Source organism: Vigna unguiculata, chromosome 1, assembly GCF_004118075.2.
Source record: "Vigna unguiculata cultivar IT97K-499-35 chromosome 1, ASM411807v1, whole genome shotgun sequence".
Taxonomy (NCBI): Eukaryota; Viridiplantae; Streptophyta; class Magnoliopsida; order Fabales; family Fabaceae; genus Vigna; species Vigna unguiculata.
The window spans coordinates 1,632,798-1,657,757 of NC_040279.1; the positions used below are offsets into that span (position 1 = coordinate 1,632,798).

Sequence of the window (24,960 nt, forward strand, 5' to 3'; positions counted from 1 at the left end):
TCAATAGTTTTTTAAAGTTTATCTATTTTCAGCTACATCATATCCGAAAATTTCCTTGAAATGAATCATAGGTAATATTATTTTCTTAAAAAGTAAAATTGAATGACAGAAATTTGAAGCATAACTAATATTTCTCTAAAAAATATGAGTGACACGTGTTAGTGTGCCATTGGTCTGTTCAGGAAATTCTCTCGCACTGTTTTGTTTTCACTGGATCCTTTGACTGAATCCGAATGAACATTTTTTTCTTTTCTTCTTTTGATCCGCGAGAAAGTGGAAGCTCCAAATTTTGGTCTCAGTTTTTTCCAGAAAACCCTAACCATTCCAATGTGGTATCCCAATTGGCTCCTGCAATTCAATGACGCGCCGCTGCAGTCGGATTCCGTGATCTGCGGTTAAGATTCTATCGTCATCAATTCAATTTTGTTGGTAATTCAAATATTTATTTCCGCATTTTCTCACTCCAATTCACTATTCTGTAACTGTTCAAGGTTTACTATCTGATTTCTTGAGTTTTAGCTTCATATTACTCTCTAACTCAATTTACTTTAATGTTTTTATGTAAAATTAAGTACTAAATTTCTTTGTAGTTCTACTCTCTTTTTTTTTTTTTTCACTAATAGATTCATAAATTTAAGTTAATAAAAAATTCGATGGTGAAAAGTATATGAAGTAGAAGTATAAGTAAGAATAAATTTCTCTTTTAAAATTCCATTATTACAAAAAAAAAAAAATCGAGGGTCTAATGTTTTTTTTTTCTCGTTTTGTTGTGGCAGTGAAAAGTGTCTACTCTTTACAACAGTAATCATATTTTTCTTTTTAAAGCGTTGTATTTTATTTTGTTTTCTTCTTATTTTAATGTGGTACATTAAAGTGGACACACCTACGTAATCACATTTTGTGTTTATTTGATGTGTTGTATTTAATTTGAGTTAAACATTTTCTTCTTGTTTTTCGGTTTGGTAAAGAAAGTGCAAACTGTGTACTCTAATAATCACATTTTTTTTGTCTTTTTTTTAATGTGTTGAATTTTGATTTGAGCTAAACATTTTCTTCTTATTTTTGTTGTGGTATAGGGAAAGTGCACACTCTTGACTGTAGTAATAGCTTGTTTGTGTGTTTTTTTTTATTATTATTTTTTTTATTTTTTATATTGTACTGAGTTCCTTTGCTACCGAGTAATTGCACTTGTATTCTTGCTAGTGAGTGAAAGCGATATTTTCTGGGCTGGCATTTTTGGTTCATGTCATGCGAGAGTATATTGGGACCAAAATTTAAATATGCATGTGGTTTTTGTGGTTTAAATATTAGGAAGATGCACTTTGTTTTTGTGGTTATTGATATTACAATATGCATCTGATGGTTTTCTCTTATTATTGAGATTAATTTAAATATATATATATATATATATATATATATATATATATATATATATATATATATATATATGGTGTTGTGAATGAAAAGAAAAGTGTATGACAAAGCATGGATTATTATATTTGACAGTGAATTGAATTCTTTAGAAATGGAACACTATGATTTGCAAAGACAGAGAAGGGATATGAGAAACAAAGGAAGGAACGTTGTGTGGTCAGTTGCGATGGATAAGTGTCTGATTGAAACCCTGGCAGCTCAGGCAAAAGGTGGAAACAAAATTGACAAATGTTTCAATGAAAATGCCTACACGGCTGCCTGTGTAGCAGTTAACACTCGCTTCAACTTGAGTTTGAATAATCAGAAAGTTATCAACCGCTTGAAAACAATTAAGAAGAGGTATAGAGTAATAAAAGATATACTAAGTCAGGAAGGTTTCTGGTGGAACCCAAGTAAAAAGATGATCGAGTTTGACAATGCTGAGCTTTGGAAGAAATACATTGCAGTATGTTATGTTACATTTTTTTTTCTCCATTCGTGAATGGGTGTGAATTTTTGTAAAATACTTATTATGGTGTTCTTTTATTTAATGAACAGGCACATCCCGATGCAAAAGGATTCCATGGAAAGCAGATAGAGATGTACGATGAGCTTAAAATTGTGTGTGGGAATTATCAAGCTCCTAGTCGTTGGGCTAAGATGAAGAATGGAAGCAATGTAATGGATATGAAGAATGGTGAGGATGAATCAGTCTCCTTTGTTTCTCCTAGTTCAGAAGAGGTGAGCGAGACCGCTGGAACCGAATCATACACTGCATCTCCAGAATTTGGCCAGATGCCAGATGGTTTTCAAGAACCTCCCGTGATCCAGCCTGTAAGACAACTTCCAAAACGACCTCGTGCCTCAGATGCTCTTCAAGATGCATTGTTGACAGTGGCATCAAGCATCCGACGTTTGGCTGATGCACTGGAGCAAAGCAAATGCTCATTTGATGCAAGTGCGTTATTACAGGCCGTGATGGAGATCGATGGGTTAGAAGAAGATAAACAGATGTATGCATTCGAATATTTAAATGCTGATCCTGTCAAAGCCAGAGCCTTCCTCACATACAATGCAAGGATGAGAAAGACATACCTGTTTAGACAGTTCTGGTGGTGGAGGTGAGGTTGAACAGTGCCTTGAAAGTTTTTTGTTGTATAGATGATCTGGGGACTGTTTCACAGATGTATTATGTTTGAGAATTTTTTTAGTGATGTATTGTTAGGATAATTGAATGTATAGAATCGTAACAGTGATAGTAGATAGCCATATGCCGGATATATTAGAAACATTGTCCCTTCAAATAGCCATGGCCATTTGAAAGCAGGGCAAAAAAGATGAAAAACTGTGCACACCACATGTAATATGATGCAAAAATATAGTGGCATGACTACTAATAAAGTGAAAAAAGAGAGAGAATATTCTAATGAGTCTTATTTAAGTATGTCCACTCACATGTTTTGGTAGGCTATGATCCCATAAAAGGATAAGATTCACCAGTAATCCCCACAAGAACAGTTTCCATTTTTGAAATGATGGAACCTACGTAAATCACGCACTATAATTTCTCTTCCTGTCACAAGTGAAATGTACTTAGTGGCTTCATGGCAATCACCACAAACTCTTAGATTCTTCCTAATGTGTATTGTTGTGCCAGGACTTGTATTTAGAAGTCCATAGGCAATAGCAAGCCTCTCACTATGGCTACTGAGCAATTGTTCTTTCAGGTTTTCTTCCACATCCCCAATTGAATTTGTTTCAGGCACATAACCAGCAGCCTTTATCTCATCTCCAAGAGTCTCAAGAAAAGCATAGATTCTTTTGGATTGAGGATGATTGGTACTTCCTGAGTAGAATGCATGAACTTCATTTCTCATCTCCACCAAACTGCAACCTGGAGTTTTGTGAAGCCCCTTCTTCTCCATGACTGTTCTCACCTCGGCTACTTTATCCCACATTGAATTAGAGGCATATATGTTTGCTAGCAACACATGATACCCTCCCTCATCTGGGTCTAACTCAAATAGTTTTTTTGCAGCTTTCTCTCCCAACTCTACATTTTGATGGATTTTGCAAGCACCTAGCATTGCACCCAGAACAGAAATCTCTGGTTTGACAGCCATCTCCTGGATGAAATTCCAGGCATCATCCAACTGACCCGCACGACCAAGGAGATCAACCATGGCACTATAGTGATCCAAATTAGGCTCCAAGTCATAATCTTCCTTCATGCTTTTGAAGAGGAAGAGACCTTCTTCCACAAATCCCGAGTGACTACAAGCTGAGATTACAGACAAAAATGTTATATCATTTGGCTTAACAACTCCCATCTGCATCTCTTTGAAGAGATCCAGAGCTTCTTTTCCTAGGCCATGTGTCCCATATCCATCTATCATTGCATTCCATGTTATCACATTTCTCTCCTGCATCATGTCAAAAAGCTTTCTTGCAGTTTTGATGGCTCCACATTTTGCGTACATATCAACAAGAGCAGTGGACACAAAGACATTCTTGTCCATATAAGTTCTTATTGCCAGGCCATGAATCCACTTAGCCTGGTGGTTGACTGAGAATTCTGCAATAGCACTAATTACCCCTACCAACGTAAAGCAATCAAGTTTAGTGCCTTGAGATCGCATCAGACAGAATAGATTCAAGGCCTCCTCTACACACCCGTTTTGTGCATATCCTAATATCATAGCATTCCAAGTGACATTTGTTTTCTCCTTCAAATGATCAAATATTGAGGCCGCTATATCAACTCTCTTGCATTTAGAATACATGGATATTAATGAGTTCATGACTGACACATCAAAATCAAGTTTCAGCTGATCCAATAGTTTATGAACAAACCTCCCTCTTTCAAGATCACCTAAATTAGAGCAAGCAAGTAAAGCTCCCATCATGGTAACACGAGTAGGTACCTCCCTTTCTTCCAACATCTTCAGAAAAGTTGCAAAGGCTTCTTCAGATTCACCATTTTGCGCACAACCACAAATCACGGTATTCCATGAAACAACACTCTTTCTACTCATCCCCTCAAAAACCATCCTTGCAATCCTTGCAGACCCGCATTTGAAGTACATATCAAGAAGTGCATTTGAAACATTAACCAGTGATTCAAATCCCGACCTGAAAGCATAACCATGGATTGACCTTCCAATCCTCAAAGCCTTCATATCCGCAACAGCCGGTAAAACACTGACCAATGTGACAGAGTCAGGCTTTTGGCCAGCTTCCTGCATCTGCGAAACCAAATGCAACGCTCTCTTGGCAAGGCCATTCTGAGCATATCCCGAAACCAATGTTGTCCAAGTAACCAAATCCTTCTGGCGGCATTTTTTCGAACATCTTATATGCATCATCAATCTCCCCACACTAGGCATATAAATTCACAACAGCAGTCATGGCAAACAAATTGAACCCAAACCCATTAGTTATTAACTGTCTATGAATCTCTCTACCCCTTTTGAGGTCCAAATTCCCTCCACACAATTCCAACAAACATGTATAATCACCCGCAACTGGTCTAACCTCATCACACATCATCATGTGGAAGAAAGACAAGGCCTCATCCAAACTCGAGTTTTTTGCATACCCTTTGAGCATGGTGTGGTAAAGCACATCGACCTTGTGCTCAACAGGTTCAAAGACAGAAGCTGCTTCGCTGATACTGCCAAATTTGCAGAATAATCTGATAACCTTGGCTTGAAACACATGCTCATTGTAGAAACCGTTTTTGATGATAAGGGGGAGGATTTGATAAAGCTCTTTCTTTGAGGTGCAGTTTTCTAATAGTATAGCTGAAGGGTGCGTATGCCAATATACACGGGTAAGACTGTAATTATCTTGTCATAAAGAGGTTGCTGCTGTGCTAGTTTTGGAGTTTGTATTGCTAACTGTGTCGGACCAAAATGGTAAATGGCATAGAGCAAAAAGTTTCAAGCTCATTCTTTAGACAAATTGTACCAAGTTCTTTCGATTCATGGTACTATTTTGTAACCAAACAGTTGAACATTACGTGCATGAAACCATGGTATTGGTCTTTGAGTGGTGCTTGAGTTGGTTCTTGCATGCATGGGAAGAGACACCACACATGGAGTAGTTGAATGTACTTGGTTTGACAAGAGTTTCGGATTAGTCAAACAAAGGTCTTGTTTTATTTTTGACGATAATAATGATAACATAATACTATTATTAATAATAAAATAACAAGGGATAATAAAATAATCTAACTTTCGCTCTTTCTTTTCTTATATAAATAATAAAAATAAATGATAATCAATAAATTATTTCTAATGAAAACAATAATAAATAATATAATATTATTATTAACTAACAATAATAAAATAATATTTATATGTTTTTGCTTTAAAACAAATAATCTGAAAAAGTTATTTTCATGTCTTTAAAAAAAAATTCCACTATCTTTGCTCTATTTAATGTATTTCTCTTCTTTTTTTGCATTTATTTCCTCTCTTTATTTCTCACTGAAACGAGATACTTCACTGGTTAGAACCTATAATGCACGGATACGATACATGTATCAGATATTATATGTATCTGATACGTTGATACGTTTATTTTGAAAATAATATGATACAATATGTAATAAATACATGATATATAAAAATTGAAAAATGTATAATAATTCTTAAAAGCATAATAAATATATGACTATTATTATGTGAGTCCAAATTAAAACTATATTACTAAAGTTGTCAACATAAAAAATATAAATTATTGTCATCATAAAAGTACTATTACAAGAAAATTCTTAAATAATGACCAATTCTTGTAACAAAAAATATGTTAGATACTAATTTTCTAATAAGAGACCAATTATTTTAGTAGCTAATGTTAGGGACCAATTTAGAAATCAATTATTTTGATAGTCAAAACCTTGGTAGCTAATGTTAGTAAACAACTTACAAACAATTCATAATAAAGACTATTTTACTTATCAATTTAGAGACCAATTATAACTTTTAAACTATTTTAGTTGTCAATAATTTTTAATTTTTAAACTAGTACTTAAATTGGTCACTATATAGTGATTAATTATTTGTTGTCACAAAAATTATCATTATTCAAATATTTTCTTGTAATGTACTACGATTTTATAAATTAGATACTTCATTTAATAAATATCGGTAACCAAATTGAAGTAAGCGTAAAGGAATGCATTTCTATTTTATTTTTATCCAACAAAATATTGTTGAGTATAGAAATATTTTCCAGTGATGAACAAATTATACATAACAAAAAGAAGAATAAAGAAATATTCGGATAGAACAAGAAAACTTCTCCAAAATCCCTTTCAGAAACACTGATAAACAAAGCAAACTCACCTCCAGCAAATGTTGATAACTTGGGAAACCAATTTGTATGAACAAAAGACATTCGCAGGCCAAGACAGCACTATAGCATTTTAAGAGGACCAAATTATAAATTTATTCAAAAAAATATACAATTCAGTAATATAGTGGCATTAAAAAAAATGACACTACTCAGGAAAACAGTGCATGACCACTGCTAAAACTTGGCACTTGAATAAGATGTGGTTAAAGGTTGATGCAAATAATTCCATTCTTATAGGGTAGCAAAATTTTGAGCTTGTACTTCCTATGAGGTACTCAAGTTACCCAAGTCTAGGTTCCTGTAGAAGGAACCATGATGATGGAATGATGATAACAAATAACAAAGGTTTCTATTGATTTACCAGTAATCCTTACAAGAACATCTTCCATTCTTGAAATGATGGAACCGTCGTAAATCACGCACAATTATTTCCCTTCCTGTCACAAGTGAAATGTACTTGGTGGCTTCATGGCAATCACCACAAACTCTTAGATTCTTCCTAATGTGTATTGTTGTGCCACGGCTTGTATTCAGAAGTCCAAATGCAATGGCAAGCCTCTCACTATGGCTACTCACCAATTGTTCCTTCACATCTTCTTCTACATCATGAATAGAATCGGTGTCAGGCACATACCCAGCTTCCTTGATCTCATCTCCAAGAGTTTCAAGGTACGCATAGATTCTCTTGGATTCAGGATGATTAGTACTTCCTGAGTAGAATGTATGAACTTCATTTCTCAACTCAACCAAACTGCACCCAGGAGTTTTCTGGATCCCTTTCTTCTCCATGGCTGTCCTCACCTTAGCAACCTTTTCCCACATTGAAGCAGATGCATACATGTTGGCAAGCAATACATGATACCCTCCCTCATCTGGGTCTAACTCAAATAGTTCATCTGCAACTTTCTCACCCAATTCTACATTTTTATGGATTTTGCATGCACCTAGCATTGCACCTAAAACAGTAATTCCTGGTTTGACAGGCATATCCTGGATGAATTCCCAAGCATCATTTAGCCTTCCAGCACGACCAAGGAGATCAACCATCGCACCATAGTGATCCATTGCAGGTTTCAAGCCATAGTTTTCCTTCATGCTTTCAAAGTAGTAGAGGCCTTCTTCCACTAAACCTGAGTGACTACAAGCTGCTATAACAGAGAGAAATGTTATCTCATTTGGCTTAACAGATCCCTTCTGCATTTCATCAAAGAGATCCAGTGCTTCTTTTCCATGCCCATGTGTTCCATATCCATCAATCATTGCATTCCATGTTATCACATGTCGTTCTTCCATCGTGTCGAAAAGACTTCTTGCAGTTTGAATGGCTCCACATTTGGCATAGGTGTCCACAAGTGCTGTACAAACAAACACATTCTTGTCCATCAAAGTTCTTATAGCAAGTCCATGAATCCACTTAGCCTGCCGGGTAACTGATAAATCTGCAAGAGCAGTAATTACGCTCACCAATGTAAAGGAATCGGGTTTGATGTCATGAGATTGCATCTCACAGAATAGATTTAAAGCTTCATTTATACATCCATTCTGTGCATAACCTAATATCATGGCATTCCATGTAACTACTGTTTTTTGTTTCAGGTTACCAAACAGTGAGGCTGCTATATCAACCCTCTTACACTTTGAATACATGGATATCAGAGAATTCATAACTGACACGTCAGAACCAAGTTTCTTTTCCTCCAACAATCTATGAACAAATCTCCCTCGTTCTAGATCACCCAGATTAGCACAAGCATGCAAAGCCCCCATCATACTAACATTAGTAGGTTCCACCCCTTCATCCAACATCTTCAAAAACGTCGAAAACGCTTCCTCAGATTCCCCATTCTGCTCATAACCATTAATCATCGTATTCCACGAAACAACATTCCTGCTACTCATCCCCTTAAACACCAACCTTGCATTCTTCACAGACCCACATTTGAAGTACATATCCAGCATCGCCGTCCCAACATTAACCATAGACTCAAACCCAGCTCTGAAAGCATAACCGTGGGCAGACTTTCCAATCCTCAAAGCCTTGACATCCGCCAGGGCCGGCAAAACAGTGACCAACGTGATGGAATCCGGCTTCTGGCCAGCCTCCTGCATCTGCAATACCAGCTGCACAGCCCTCCTGGCAAGGCCATTCTGTGCGAACCCCGCCACCACCGTGTTCCACGAAACCAAGTCCCGCTGCGGCATTCTCTCAAACATCTTGTAAGCATCCTCGACCTGCCTGCACTTGGCATACAAATTCACCACAGCAGTCATGGCAAACAAATTTGACTGAAACCCATTAGTTATGACCATCCCATGAACCTCCCTCCCCCTCCTGAGATCCAAACTGTCACCGCACAGCTGCAACAAGTAGGTGAAGTCATACACCACAGGACTCACCTCATCATACCTCATCCTACCGTAAAACTTCAGGGCATCACGTAAAGCTGAGTTTTTCGCGTACCCTTTGAGCATGGTGTGGTAAAGCACGTCGAGCTTGTGCTCCACAGTCTCAAAGACACGTGCAGCTTCAGTGATGCTGCTGAACTTGCAGAACAAACTGATAAGTTTGGTCTGGAAAAAGTGCTCGTCGTAGAAACCGTTTTTGATGACAAGGGGCAGGATTTGGTGAAGCTCTTTGAGGGAAGTGCAGAGTTCTAAGAGTACGGCTGAAGGGTGTCTGTAGACATGGGAAGGGATGAAAATTCTTTGGTAAAGAGGGGCTGAAGGCCGAAGTGTTGGTCTTTTTCTGGTGTTTGGGTTCGTGATGTTGGGAACTGGTGGGGGGCGTAGAGTGATGAATTGGGTACTCATTCTCCTTTGAGGTTTCTCACCTTGGACGCAATGCAAAGGTACCCAAGTTCTTTGGATTCATACGTAAGAATCGAACTTATGTTATGTCTGCATGAGCTCACAGACATTGTTTCTATCCATTCTAGTTTTCATTTATCCTTTTATTTCGATAATCTAAATAATCAAGTTTATCTTAGGTAGTTATGCATGTTATGTTACCAAAATAAAATTCTAATATTTGTATTTCTTTTTGGTAATATTTGTATTTCTATTATTTTTCCCAGACATCAATTTTATTTAAAGTACCTTTCTTTAAGAAAATTTTAAAAAAAGACTAATCTTTTCTGCGAGATCAACCCCCATTGGTGAACAACTAGAATGGTTGAAAAAACAGTTCATGTCTGCTGTGATTGTAGTTTGTAAAAAGTGTTGGAAACAAGATAGTTAGATTTAATTAGAAAGAAGCTTTGTCTTGTTTTAGAGGGCACAACACAAGAGTTTGGTTTCAGCAACAGGGCAGAAAAGAACATAAGGCACTAGGAAGCAATTGATGCATTTCATTGGAAAACAAGAACAATCCATGAAGATAGCCATTGCAGCAATTATAGAAGACTCAAAAAGTCCTACAGTCTCATGAGAGGAGGAGAGGTGACAAAGCTCCTAGGAAGACTGAATATGTCATTCCCTTCAAAAGGGGATGTCCAATCTCTCAAACCACTAAAAGATGAAGTGTTCCTACTCATGCCAACATTTTGTAGCCCTGCCATGCATGAATTGCTCATTCTGTTGCCTGAAATGTTTCTGGACAATGCTGAGATTCCTAGCCTCAATCCACCTTGTTTAGAAGACAGGGAAGTGCAATCCAAAGTCCAGTCAACTCTGGTGTAGTCGAACTCCGGCATCATGCCGCCGCTGTTCCAATCCACATGTGAGTGTGAGCTGAATGCTGTTGCTGCACTCTGACCAGAAAAGAGTCCAAGGGAAGGTGGAACTGTAAGAGAAGGTGAAGGTTCAGTTGTGCTCCATCGAATTGAAGGCCAAGGTGATGAAGTATGATGCATTGGCTTGCAAAATAACCCCACCCCAGATGGTGAGGAATCTACATGTCCAAAAACATACGGATGTTCTTTATAATAAGCTTGGTAAAACTGGTCCATGTTCACATTAGCCACACTTCCTCTGATGTGGTTTTGCAGAAACATCCCATTTGATCTTACATTTTCAGCAGCTGGATAATTGTTTGCATACAAACCTTGTGTCCCTGAAGGTGAGGTATTTCCCCTAGAAATAGGGTCTTGCTTATCATTTCTAAACAGTGGATGCTGCTGCTGCATCATGACTACTGGCTCCCTATCCATTCCTTGGTGGAACATTCTCCCTTTGTTCCCAAAGGAACTAAGCTGAACCTCTATTTTAACAGATGGAGATGATGATGATACTTGTGTGGAGGGTACCATAGCATAGGTAGCAGAAGGGCTTGATCCTGAAACAACCCATCTTTTCACTGGCAGAGCCATTTGATGATTCATGTGTAGAGACAACAGATTCTTGCTTTGAGGATCTGGGAACACAGAAGCTGCTCTGGAATACTTGAAATCACCTTCAACCTTTTGCCTTTGCTGGGTTGAAACTGAAACAGATGACAACCGCTGTGATCTCATCAGATTCAAACCACTGATTTTAGCAGACTGTTCTGGCTTTAGTTGGCTCACTGAAGATTCTTGCTTCTGAGACTTTAAAGTGTTTTCTGCCTTACGAAGGTCCCCTTCACAGGCAACAACTACCCTTTCAACTTCTTGCTTGGAACAATTGTACCTTGCCTCCATATCAGATACTTGCACAAGCTCCTCACTCACATCAATTTTCAAATTAGCCCTGAGTCCAACATTGGAAGTAGTGGTCTTGGTGTGAACTTCACCTGCTTCAAACAACCATGATACTGATTCCTCTATCTTTCCATCATTTAACATTAAGGCCAAGGTTGCTCTATCAGAAGAGAACCCCATTGCCACCAGGAGCTGTGCAAGTGATTCTAGTTTCTTTGACATCAGATACCCACAACACCGGTTATGCAGTTCTTGAGCTCTCCTTTCCCTCTGGCGCTGGTGTTTCCTCTCGTTCTTCAGCCGAATCTTCTCCCTCCGGTCGTTGTCAGAACCCGGAACACCCTCCTGCCCAATGGAAGACTTTCTCACTTTCTCTTTAGGGTCTTCTGATTCACCAGAGCAGCTTCCATTGTTAGAAACTGAGTCACATTCAGACACTGTCCCTTGAAGACTACTTGGATGCTCATATGTGTCATCTATCTTTTGAAAATGAGTGTTGCCATTGGTTGGAGTGAAATTAGAAACTAATGCTGTTTCCAGGGAAGGAAATGAGGCAGTTGAAACTGGATTATATGCAGTAGCAGAAGTACCAGTTGGACCAGTTCCATGATTACTGGTACCATATGTGGTTGGAGTGGCGTTCCTTTGATCCTTACCAGCCTTAGATTTTGATTTCGATTTCACTGGAGACATCTATTCAGTTTTCAACTTCTTTCTCTATTCCTGCCACTTATATATAGAGAAATTAAATGTCTACTTCCTTCTACAAGTACTGAACCAAAACAGATACATAATCTGGAAAATGGAAGAATCATTGAAAACCAAAGTGGTTGAAGAGTTACAACTTCAAATTTCAAAGACAGCATACATGAGATCAACTGATCCATTAGCATCATCAATCCTTTCTTTAGGTCCTTAATCTTTTAGTATAAACAGAGTGCCACTAACACACACACAAACACACACAAAAGAGTGTGCTTTAAGATGAAGTTGTTATCATCAACTTCAACCTGTTTATACCTGTTTCACCTTCTTGGCTAGAAAACAAAGCTAATAAAAAACATCAAAAAACACATCAAATCAATGAAAAAGTTCAAGAGTTTGATTACTAGCTTTCCCTCAACATGTTAAACAGATGTAAGCACAGTTGAAATCATCAATGCAAGGACAATTTGAAACCTAAAAGATAGAAAAATGACTGAATAGACCAAGATGGTTTTAAACGATGATGACACAGTGAATTTTGCAGTTAGTGTTAGAAAATGAACACATATTAAACCATGAAAACAGTCCATAATGTAGATATTCAAAAGACAAATGTTAAGGGCAATGGAGAGCACTGTTAATAAGTTTCAAGTGGAAAGCTTTTTTATTGGAATGCATAAATATGTGCTATGATTTCTCAATGCACTACTTCCATATGATTTCTAATAACAAAATTCTTCTTTTGATTCTTCTAGGGCAATGGTTTCGGAACCCTATTCCAGTACTCATTTTCATAAATTTTTAACAACTGCATTTCACAGACATTCCACCCTCATTTTCTCTATCAAACTGGCCCATCACACAATGCACATGAACAACCCCATCTTCTTGTTTTCTACCCTCTAAAAGCATAATCATAACCATCTGAAAAGGAAGAAAAAATATAGAGATGGGTTTAAAAATAACATCTTCAAAATCCAAACTTTAACCCAGTTCCATCACTTCAAAACACAAAAGATTCATATTCACACACAGAACAAAATGGAGAAAAAACAAGACACCCATCAACAAAATAAATTCCCAGATCACTGAGCACTCTACATTGTTCAAGCTTCAATAGATCACAGAAGTATACCTATGTTGTTGTTAGTGTGTTTTTTCTTTCTGCTTTATGGTGTTTCTTGTCTTTCTTTCAATGCATGACTTGTCATAAATAAACTGAATAGCAATGTTTTATAATATCAAACTTCACCACTATTTTCACTTGTCTAATCTTCTGTATCACACATGGCACAAGTTCAAATATAACAGGGTCAAACGTGGGAGTTTGTAGGATGAACATTGAAAATGGATCATATGAAGAAAAGGAAAAAAATAGTAAACTTTTCGCATAAAAACTAGAAAAAGACTCACTCAAAAATTAGTTGAAGGTCCGAGTCCAGCGAAATAAACCAAATCCATTTTTCTTATTTGGTTTTGAATTACAAATTTAACCTAAAAAACAAATTTTCATAGAAAAAGAAAAAGTCTTTGTCTATCCGTAATTCCCTCTCAGTCACTCACTTAGAATGTTGCTAAAAAGAGAAATTTTAAGGAAGACTAGTTTGTTTTAATAAAAATTCAATTGAAAAATGTAGTAATAATAATATATTATATTAAATTTATGTGTGTATTTAGAAAATTACAATAATATATTTGATTGTGATATATATTTATATTACGTTTTAAAATTGTTATAACCTTATATTATCATTCATTATATTATATTTAAGCTTACGGTCAAAAAAGTTACGAAATTATTTGTCTCATGATGATTAATGTTGTTTCATCACAAATTAATTATAGCTTTTAAAATTATTTTAGTTATAATAATTTTTAATTTATAAATTTTGATATTTAAATTGATTGTTATTTTTTATTTTTAAAATTATTTGTTGTTTAGAATTGTTTTAGAGTAATGTAATAAGTATAATGTGCGTTTATATTGATATATGATTCAGTTTCACAAATATGAACGAAAAATCTAACATAATCATAATAAAAACGTGATTTTATTTTCATGTTAATATAATTACTTTCCATTTTCTGATTTGATTGTTTAAAGTGATTTGGTTAAGTTTTACAATCTCTAGAAATTAATAGTTGGTGATTTACTAGTTTGAATGGTGGAAAAATAGGTGGAGAAAAAAAATTCATACGTCAAGAAGTAGTTCAGAATGATGGAATAAAAAATTTCAAAATATTAGAAATATGTATTTTGAATTAAAAAAGAGAGAGTCTTCTTTTGTGTTAATTTTTAAAATAAAAAACTATTATATTAATATATAAAAGTATATTATTTAAGTATTCATTATAATTTTTCATTTTATTAATACAAGTATATTTGTTTATATTATTAAAAGTGTATGTTTTTTTCTTCTAATTTTACGTTAGTTTATTGTTTAATAATTAATTAACTTTTATAGAATAATTAAATTAAAAAATTTTGAATTAGTCTCTCCATTCATTAAATCAATGTTCCGGTGTCAAGTGGGATGATAAAATCATTATCAATCATCATGCATCCGAAGTTTTAGAGTATGTATTGAATTAGAATTTTATTTTTAAAAGGCGTCTCAAAAGGTGGAAAGAAAAATAAATATTTAAATTGTCTTAAATCTCAAACTTCTAAACAATGTGTGGACTATGGATATGGTAGGGAGAGACACAATCATTCTTTACTAAAAGTGTGGTTGAATGCATAAACACTTAAAAAGTATGATGGGAGTTAAAGACATCGATAGAGATCCATGAAGAGAAAAACTAATAGATTTTTTTTTTTTTATAAATTATAAATAATTTAATCATTTATAATTTAGTCAATAGATTTATCACTATACTATCATTGCATTAAGTAATAATTACGTTATTACATGAAATTAGAATAATTTTTAAAACTTTTCAATCTAAAGTTGTTACAAATGAACATGTTCAAATTCTAAACTTTCAATAAAAATGTATAAAAGTTGTTTTGGAAAGAAATTAATTAGGTTTGTTATCTATTAGTCTACTCATACAATTCATTTTATATATTATATCATATTTGATAGAAGTAACTCTTCATCATTGTAGTTAACTTGAATACAAATATATCTCATAGATTTTTCAGAATTTTGAAGTTAAATTAATAAGAATATATAAACTTCTTTAACTATCATCAAGATAATTCTCCCATCCTCCATATTTTGAAGTGAAGGTTCCACCACCGTGAAGTTGTGCATATTCACATATTGTTTCTCTAACACAATGATCCCATGACATTGCAATATCCTTTAGTGACAAAGGTTCACTAAGCATTCTAAGAGAGAATTTTAACTTCAACTTGGCTTTAATTGATAGATCCTCTAAGTCCTCACTGTTCAAAATGAAAAAACAATAAGAGAAAAACTTAGAATTTCAACTTTTGACCCCTTTTTTTATGGTTATGCGGTCAGTCACTCTGAACCATTGGTTCTGATATCACTTGTTGAAATTTTTAGGATTTTTGAAAATATGAGAGATATGGAATATATGAGAGATATATGTGATATGTTATACAGAGGAACATATTTTTGTATTTTATTGATATATCCTATATATAGAGCAAAATATAACAAAATATCAAGTATAAAGTATTTAAAATATCTCATTCCTAATTTAAAATAATAACTAATTTTTAAAACTGAAATATTTTCTAAAAAACCCTAAAAATCCCAACACAAATTACTAAAAATATATAATATCTTAAAAATAGAAAAAAGAAATTCAATTTTCAAACCTTGTTTCTGATGGAGTTTCATCTAGAATAACAGTTGAGCAATTTGGGTAGCTTCTTGGAATGTGCAACCAAAGTGGGTTGATTGTTGGCTACATGATCAAGATTATAGTTAATAAAATGAAATAAACAAAGCAAATGAAGGTTATGTATAAAATTAAACATAAATCAATTTACCTTTTTGTGATCATGCTTTGATATTGAGTTTAGATTAATAGTCACTGAATTGAAAAACAATTTGACAGTTAATCCTTCACCACCAAGTGCAATTCGTTCTTCAATAGTAGTCGGAAAGATTTTACTTTTGTCAAGAGCTACCTCAGTGTCTATTAGTTGCTTGTTTATATCCTTTATTTCTTCTAAAAGAGTATGATTTTCCTACAAAAGTTATCAATGCTCAAATTGTGTGAAATGTGTTACTTTTTTTTATATACAAACATAACCATACAAAAACAATGAAATGATTTAGTGTTTAAGGAAAATGAATGTAAAGGTTTGGATAAAATTCTCTAAAAACACTCTTAGGGAAAAAAAGTTTTCTAATGAGGTAAAAACTTATCTGAAATTTGATATGTACACATTTTTTTCATATAGCTTCTCAAAATTCTTCTTTTTAACTTGTGCATAGCTTAGTTTTATATTTTGAAAATTTATTTCATTTTTATTCATCATATGCAAAATGATAAATTTGTCTAAATAAGGTGATCTCATTACTCTAACAATACAAACAATAAAATTTTGAAAGTTGTAGAAAAATAATATTCATATGAATATAAAAATATGAATAACAAGATTTTTTACAAGTTATGAGAATAATATTCTTGTATAATGTAAAGAAAAATATGTTGGAAATATTATAGCTCAACACCATCAAATTACAAGACATTAATGATTTCTAAGATATCACATTCTAACTATAATAAAAGAGATAATTTGTAACGATTAAGGCATAAACGATTTGAAATATAGATAAACAATCTCTTAAGGATATTATGATCTTCATCATTCAATAGTCTTATCAAGACAACCATGATTTTGATAATAACAAATAACACTAGTTTTTTAAGAGCTAATTATAGTTATTATAAGTATATATCATAATAAACAAGTCATCACTTAAACAATAAGACAAACCAACACAAAAAAACCATCTACACCAACACCATATAGAGTAAATACAAAATCTAGATGATAACAAATCAACTAGAAAATACACAAAGTATCTAAAAGACACATAGTCTAGACAATGTCTACTTGAAGCCATTAGATGTTAAGCCATGTAATAAATGACAATTTTCAATTACTAGATCATCTACTCTTGTTCAAAATCAAGTTCTGAATCCACACGTGTGTGTGTGTGGTGTGTGGGGGTGTGGGAGGGAGGGAGGGTGGTTGTGTGGAGGTGTGGGTGGGTGCATGGGTGTGGGAGTGTGGTGTGTGTGGGGGTGTGGGTGGGTGTGTATGGTGTGTGTGAGGGGTGTGGGTGGGTGTGTATGGTGTGTGTGTGTGTATGTCGGGAATAGTGTGCGTGTGTGTGTCGGAAATAGTTCAAGTGTGAGTCAAAGTCTCGCATTGGATATAATAGATAAAGTTAAACACTATATAAGATGAAAGACTCAGAAACACATTTTCTTAATGTTTTGGGTTAAAAGTGGTTTCAAATGCCTTATATGTGTAAGACCAATGTCATATATATATATATATATATATATATATATATATATATATATATATATATATATATATATATAGAGAGAGAGAGAGAGAGAGAGAGAGAGAGAAAACTACAATATCTCAATGACTATAATCCTATATGAAGAAATATATAAACTCATCAGTGGTATCAGAGTCAATGGTTCGACAACATAACTATAACAAAAAAAGGGTCGCCATATGTCGTCACCATATGCCGATGGTTTGAGGATTGACAACATAATCATAACAAAAAATTGTCACCACACACCTAATGAGAAATTCACCAATCATACATCTGATGAGAATATATATATATATATATATATATATATATATATATATATATATATATATATATATATATGTATATATATATATGTATATGTATATATATGTATATGTATATATATATATATGTATATGTATATATATATATATGTATATGTATATATATATATACATATATATATATATATATATGTATATATATATATACATATATATATATATATGTATATATATATATATACATGTATATATATATATATACATATATATATATATATACATATATATATATATATATATATATATATATATATAGTGTTTATAAGAGCTACTAACCTTTCCTAAAACATTAACACAAGGATAATGATTTGTATGCAAGCTTCAAGGAAGCTCAAAGTGACAATAATAAAATACTTCGAAAAGTCAGAAATAGCTTATTGGTAAATAATTTTGTTTCTTTATTACTCTTGTATGAAGTACCACCTATCATTTTAAAGTTTTTGCAATAATCCTTTTGCAATATTTTTCAACCATCAGATGATCATTCTTTTATTGTCTAATCATTGTTCTATTGTGAAAAATTTTCAAAACATTTTTAAAAACTCTTTTCAATCCTTTTTCTAAAACTAATGTGTTATTTTGGTAACTATTGTTCTACCATAAAAATTTAGTACTAAGAAATATTATTATTCCAAAATTTTCAATATTTAGGTTTAAATGAAATAAAGATTACATGAACTTCATAGACAATAATCAATTGATAAAATATATTTGCATCAGAATCAATATCATTCCATAAGAGCTTATTGACAATATAAAAATATATTTGCATAGAAAATGATGTGGCACTAATTGTAATCATGGGTTAAATCAATAAAGTTATGAAAAAAAAATGTAACTAAGTATATATGTTTCCAATAATGTAACATGAAGCATGTTTTAGCAAACAACATTTTCGATAAACATACTATAAAATAAATATAACTCTTTACCATTTAGGAATTTTACCTGAATAATGCTTGAATTTGAGAAATGTTTCTCTGAATTAGTTTCCTGCATAACATTGTCCCCTATAGGCATTGCATTAATAAAACGATTCATTTTCATTTCTCTTTGACCAAATTTGCTACGAGTCAAATATCTTGCTTGTGAATCCGTCACAATAACTCCCTTTGAGTCAACTACAACAATTGGTGGTCCATTTAGTGGTTCAAGTGTTGAATTCTCATCACTCGAATGGAATATCATTCCAATCTCTCCACAAGAAGCCACCAAGGCTTCTGCTGATATGGAAGTCAACTACAAATATATCATAATTGTAACCTTTTAGTATGCATATAAAAGCCTTTATTATGAAACATATCATGTAATGAAGTGTAATCTAACCACTTTAATCAAGTGTTGCATCGCAGGGCTTGAATCATCACAAATGGAACCATGATTTTGAAAATTTTCTTTCACTTTATTGCAATATTCAAGTAAGGGTGGAGTTAAAATTGTAGAATTGCTATTGATAGGTGTGATTTCACCACTTGTTTGTTCTTGCACAACATTTCCATATCCTGGTAAATAAAAATTATAAAAAGTGTTTGTTATTAACCGTTATATAAATATACATAATTGTTGGGAATAGTCCAAGTGTGAGTCAAAAGTCCCACATTAGATAGAATAGACAAAGTTAAACACTACATAAAAATAAAGACCCATAACATCATTGCCTTAAGGTTTTGGGGTTAAAGTGGTGTCAAAGGTCTTATATGTGTAAGACTAATGTAATATAACCATATAGAACCACAATATCTCAATAACTATAAACCATAAACCACATATATGAAAAAATATAGTGATATCAGAGTCGGTGGTTCGGAGTAACTGGCCACATAACCATAACCATAACCCAAGAAGGGATCACCTAAGTGACTGACAACATAACTATAACTAAAAAGGGATCACTTATACACCTGAAGAGAAATATAACCATAATCCATATATAACAAAAACATACGAAAGAATATATATATATATATAAATAATCCAACAATAATGAATATATTAATTTCATACAAAGAATCATACCTTGTTGTTTGATGTACTCTTCTTCTGGATATGAAGTGAAAAATTGGTTTGTGACTTGCTGAAAAATTGGCACTGTAAAATAGGAGTTATGTGGGCTAAATACTTGTGTTATTGGTTTCTTTATATCTGTTTCTTCTACTTTATTTGTAGATGTCTCTCCCACTTGAGCAATTTTTGATTTGGAAGGAACAATTTTATGTTGCTCAATAACTTGTATATATTTTTCCATCTTATGAACTTTAGACTCAAAATCAGAAGTAATTTCTCTTTTGCTTGCTTTGAAGACTGAAAAAGTAAATTCCAATGCCCGCATATGATGCTCACATTTTATCATGTCATGTGTCTTTGGTTCTGGAGGAAGGGACTGAAACTTTTGTGCAATGAAAAAAAAAATTAATTATAAATTTGAATGAAAGTTTTCAAATTAATTATAAACTTGAAAACATTATCTACCTGCTCATATCTTTTACTCAAACCTTTGTAAAGAATGTTGAGTTTTGTGAAATATTTGCATTTTGCTGTTTGGATCTGCAATAAAAGTGTGTTACTAACATCATCACTTCATAAAGCTTCATCTTTGTTTATAACTATCAATAACAAAAACTAAATTTATAATAGTTGTTAAAAAAAGGATCAAAATACTCACAAGTATGAATATAAATGAACAAAAAGAAATTACCCAAAAAGTTAAAAAAAAAAAACAGAAAAGAAAAGCTCATAAAATAATAACAAAGTATAAATTTTTTATTAATTTATGATAAGAACTTTGAGAGAACCACAATAGAAATGTTACTTATTGTAATTGAAGAGTTCAAGGCCTTATAAACTGCATGCTAGCATCTCAAAATCTATTTAACATATTTGTCCAATAAATTTGACATTGATAAGCATAGATTGTAATGTACATTCACAAAAATCCCTTTCAGAAATCAAAACCCAATATTGTATAGTCACCCTTTAGACTTTGATATAAAAATTTCTTATTTAAAATCAATCTCAAATGAATAAATAAATTACAATAAATGTGATTTGTTATTATATAAACTAATATTATTTGTTATAGTAAAAAAAGAATGATATTGTTAAAATTGGTCAACATAATCATTAAATCATATGATAAAAAAGTTGTTAGAAGGTCATAGGGATGACAAGAAGTTGAGTAGGGTACAGATAGTGTCTATCTGCAACAAAAATTCACCCGTTCCTCGTTTGTTTATCTGTCAAATATCTGTTTAAAAAATATTTGTGGATATTTAAAAACCTTCAAATACACGTGGATATGCATAAATATTTAAAAAAAATATTTCATAAATTTTTAAAATAAAATTTAAATAAAATTACAAACAAAATATAAATTTAAATTTAAATAAATAACATAATTTAAATTTAAATTTAAATTTAATCTAATCTAATAAAATATAAATTAAATTTTATTTTAAATTAAATTTAACTTAATATAACATAACTTACATTTTAATTTTAATTTTTTTAGATAATAAGTATCCGTATATATGAATAATATGATTTTACACCCGACCCATTTATAAACGAATATTACAATACTCATTATCCACTATTCGAAAATAACAAATACCCATTAATACCAACTATTTATCGTAAATTTTATTCGCAAACGACCAACACAAATATTTTTACTATCCTTGTTTAACAAAAGATACAAGGTCAAGATAAACTTTACCACGAGATGCAAAAATTTGAATTTTGTTTGTCTTGGGAAGTCGGTAACATGTGAACTCATACATTCCAATAATCTTTAATACGATATAACAACTTTTTGCAGTAATATGTAAAAATTGTAGTCAATTCAAGAAAAAAGATGTTTAGTACTAAAGTTACTTCAAAACATAACGTAAAATCTACTTACAAGTCTAAATTATTTTATTCAAGTTTATTCAAGATACCTACAAATGAAAGTCTCACCGTACAAAACCTATTATATCCAAAAATTAGTGTTGCATTTTTTGAACTAAATAGCGAATAGCTAAATATAAAAATTATGAAAGCAAAGTATTATGTTTAATGTTACCTTCTGATAAATTTGTTCCTGCCATTCTGCACTTACTTCTTTTTCTCCTCCTAAAACATAAAATCAAAATATATCTGGTTAAATTAATTAATTAATGTTTTTAATATAAATATCTAGTTAAATTAATTCACGTAAACCTTTTTTTTTTTAAAGGACGAAAATCAATTCTAAAATATTGTACTCACCAAATTCAGCATCTGAACCAAAAACTTGTGAGGACAAAATATTGCATTCCTCACTTTGAAATGGTGGCTTTGTTTTCATCTTTGTTGATATTCTTGTGATGTACTCAGCCTACAAATATATAAATGAGTAAAATATTGATTTTTTTTACAATAAAGTGTTTATAATACTATGATTTTAATGAGATAAAAAAGCAAGTAATTATAAAAAGAAAAATGGACACAAAATAAAAACATGTAAACTAAATTAAGATACCTCATCTTTGGCAGTATCGAAAACCTCTTCTTCAAATCTTTCTACAGATTTCAAAAACTTAGGTACGTTTTGCGTCCATGATGAGAGAGGATCTCGTTTGAGAAAATGTTCAGCACTGTGAAAAATCAATATTTCATGTAATTAGATTCAAATGAAGTTTACAAGATAAAACATAACTAGATACTTATCATATTCTCTAATGTAATTATTTTTTATTAATTAAATATTTATATAATGATTTAAGTTTAGTGGATGATTGAGGAACACTTAATACAAGAATTGTCAGGTTTTTACAGAGGAGGTTTCACTGGGGAGAACAACATCAATGAGATCTGAGTCTAACTACATAAGACACTAACACCACTCTCAACCCAAAACCTTAAGTCAATGGGTTTATGGGTCTGGATTCTTATATAATGCTCTACTTTCTCATTTCTGATCAATGTAGAACTTAGACTCACACTTGGATTCCTAACAAGAATGTCATAAACAATAAACTTGCTAACAGTACTCACAATTGATAATTATCATCAACAATTATCAATATTTTGTAAGTAAATTCTTCTCACATTTTCTTTACCATCATGTTACGACGGTCTTTAGATTTCCATCCATTTACTTCAATAGTGGTTACATTTGAAATAAGTCTCCTTTTGTTTGTGTCCATTTTGCATGTGAAGATACTCAATATTTACCTGAACAATTCATAAAGAAAGTGTAAGGTATATATATAAATATATTCATATATGAAGAATAAAGGGAAAACTATAATTTGACACTTTTCTTCAATTTCATAATTAGAAAAATTAAAAATTTGATTTAGATCTTTAACTCTTACAACCTATGTTGACTCGTTCTATCTAAGCACATGGAATGTCAACCCTAAAAATCTTAAAACATGGAAAATACTAAAATCCTTAGCACTAGAAAAAAATAATATAAACATATTTTCAATCACTTGAAACATGCTAATTTTCCCCAAATTAAGCACCAAAGAACAAAGAATAAAAGAAAATTCATACATGAAGAAACCCACTACAAACATAAACCCATAATCACTCCCAAAATGTTGAAAAAAAAGAGGGGAAATAACATGCTTGAAAAGAAAAAGAAACACAAAAATATTGATACCTATGTTCTACTTCTCCAACCAAGTATATTAGCTTTGTAAAATGTACAAGTCTTTATATTGTGTATAAAGATGGCACAATACGCGTCATGCAATGTTATTTAATTAGAGACGTTATTTTGCAGACTTAATAAATAAGTTTAAACATAAATGTGTAACGTCTCAATATAATTAAATTAAGGTTGTTGTCTTTTTTTGTCATTAAGAAAAAATATTTATTAAGTTAATTAAACTATAATTTTAAAAATTAGATTAAATGAATGCATCATAATGAAAAATTAATGAATTAGCCAACTATCTGGTTCAAATAAACCTCAAAACCGAATCATGGAAAATATTCACAAAAAACTAGAAAAGAGATAAAGGAAAATGTTGAAAAATTAATAAAAATCGACAAAGTGTTGTTCACAATCGGCAAATAAAAAATTTAATAAAAATGCCATTTTCGGATTTTAGCTTCTTCAAAAATTAATTAAAAAAATAAATGAATCAAATTAAAACTGACCCATTAATTAGTGACATGTATCAATTCAGGAAAAATTTAACCTATTTAATATATGCTATATTGTTTCATTAATTTTATTGTGTTTAAATAATACTATATTATAAAATGTGATTAATTATGAGGAATCGATTATGGTATGAAATTTAGTAGTTACTCCATTTATGTTATTGAGTTGGTAAAGTATTGTGACTATTAACTTAATGTATTTGATGAGATATTTATATTCTAGTTATAGTTTAATATATATATATATATATATATATATATATATATATATGTGAGTTTTTAAAAAAAATCTTATAATTGAATTAAGAGATAATATTTTTTTTAATATACTTCAATTTGGCTACACTTTTTTTTTTTGTTTCAACTATGTATAATGCATCGAATATATGTGATGGAAATTGGAAATGACACTGAAAACTTTGATTCGGTAACTTTAAAATACAGCAACAATGAATTGAATGTTCTATACACAATTAAGGGAAGAAGGCACCAAATCAAATTATTAGAAAGAAAATATTTATAGTGAATTTTGTAAAGCCTAAAAAGGAAAACGAATAAAGGAAAAAAAATTGTATTTATTGACTTAACCAAAAGTATAGAAAGGGTATTAACAAGTAAAGGAAAACGTTGGAAAAGTAAAATATTAATGCAAGAAAGAAAAACATGAAATGATACAAATAAAATATATCTATATAAATATGTAAAGGGATTCTTCTATCATGTTACACACATTTTATATCTCTATTTTATTTTTAATTATACTTTGAAATTTAAAATAATTTATGATAATATATAAAAAGATACCTTACTGATCCGATGATCTCTGAGCGGGAAAAGTCCACAAACAAGGATCCTCACGTTCAAATTAGTGAAGAGTATTTTGTAAAT

General features: G+C 31.9%; 4 protein-coding genes and 1 pseudogene across 5 annotated transcripts; 1 reads left to right on the forward strand and 4 right to left on the reverse strand.

The window, feature by feature from the left end:
• Nucleotides 1–219: 219 nt before the first annotated feature.
• LOC114194118 lies at nucleotides 220–2,823 on the forward strand. 2 transcript variants are annotated; one of them, XM_028084184.1, is made up of 3 exons: nucleotides 220–429; nucleotides 1,507–1,879; nucleotides 1,972–2,823. In XM_028084184.1, exons 2-3 carry the CDS (start codon nucleotides 1,526–1,528, stop codon nucleotides 2,536–2,538), a joined length of 921 nt encoding a protein of 306 aa, XP_027939985.1. In that variant the 5' UTR covers nucleotides 220–429; nucleotides 1,507–1,525; the 3' UTR covers nucleotides 2,539–2,823. The 2 variants fall into 2 exon arrangements, with proteins under 2 accessions (XP_027939985.1, XP_027939993.1); XM_028084192.1 differs by having other exon boundaries at nucleotides 1,524–1,879.
• Nucleotides 2,655–5,265, reverse strand: LOC114194108 (annotated as a pseudogene).
• Nucleotides 5,266–6,689: 1,424 nt separating this feature from the next.
• On the reverse strand, nucleotides 6,690–9,712 carry LOC114194093 (pentatricopeptide repeat-containing protein At1g11290, chloroplastic-like). Its single transcript, XM_028084150.1, has one exon. The coding sequence runs from the start codon at nucleotides 9,583–9,585 to the stop codon at nucleotides 7,132–7,134; it is 2,454 nt and encodes an 817-aa protein (XP_027939951.1). The 5' UTR covers nucleotides 9,586–9,712; the 3' UTR covers nucleotides 6,690–7,131.
• Nucleotides 9,713–10,187: 475 nt separating this feature from the next.
• LOC114181815 lies at nucleotides 10,188–12,083 on the reverse strand. Its single transcript, XM_028068393.1, has one exon. The coding sequence runs from the start codon at nucleotides 12,081–12,083 to the stop codon at nucleotides 10,188–10,190; it is 1,896 nt and encodes a 631-aa protein (XP_027924194.1).
• Nucleotides 12,084–15,235: 3,152 nt separating this feature from the next.
• LOC114194101 (mediator of RNA polymerase II transcription subunit 15a-like) lies at nucleotides 15,236–23,123 on the reverse strand. Its single transcript, XM_028084161.1, has 11 exons — nucleotides 23,002–23,123; nucleotides 22,433–22,547; nucleotides 22,180–22,288; nucleotides 21,995–22,044; nucleotides 20,401–20,475; nucleotides 19,948–20,317; nucleotides 19,258–19,433; nucleotides 18,880–19,170; nucleotides 16,066–16,266; nucleotides 15,892–15,980; nucleotides 15,236–15,489 (listed from the first exon to the last, which is right to left on the reverse strand). The coding sequence occupies exons 1-11, from the start codon at nucleotides 23,097–23,099 to the stop codon at nucleotides 15,282–15,284; spliced, it is 1,782 nt and encodes a 593-aa protein (XP_027939962.1). The 5' UTR covers nucleotides 23,100–23,123; the 3' UTR covers nucleotides 15,236–15,281.
• Between the last annotated feature and the right edge of the window lie 1,837 nt (nucleotides 23,124–24,960).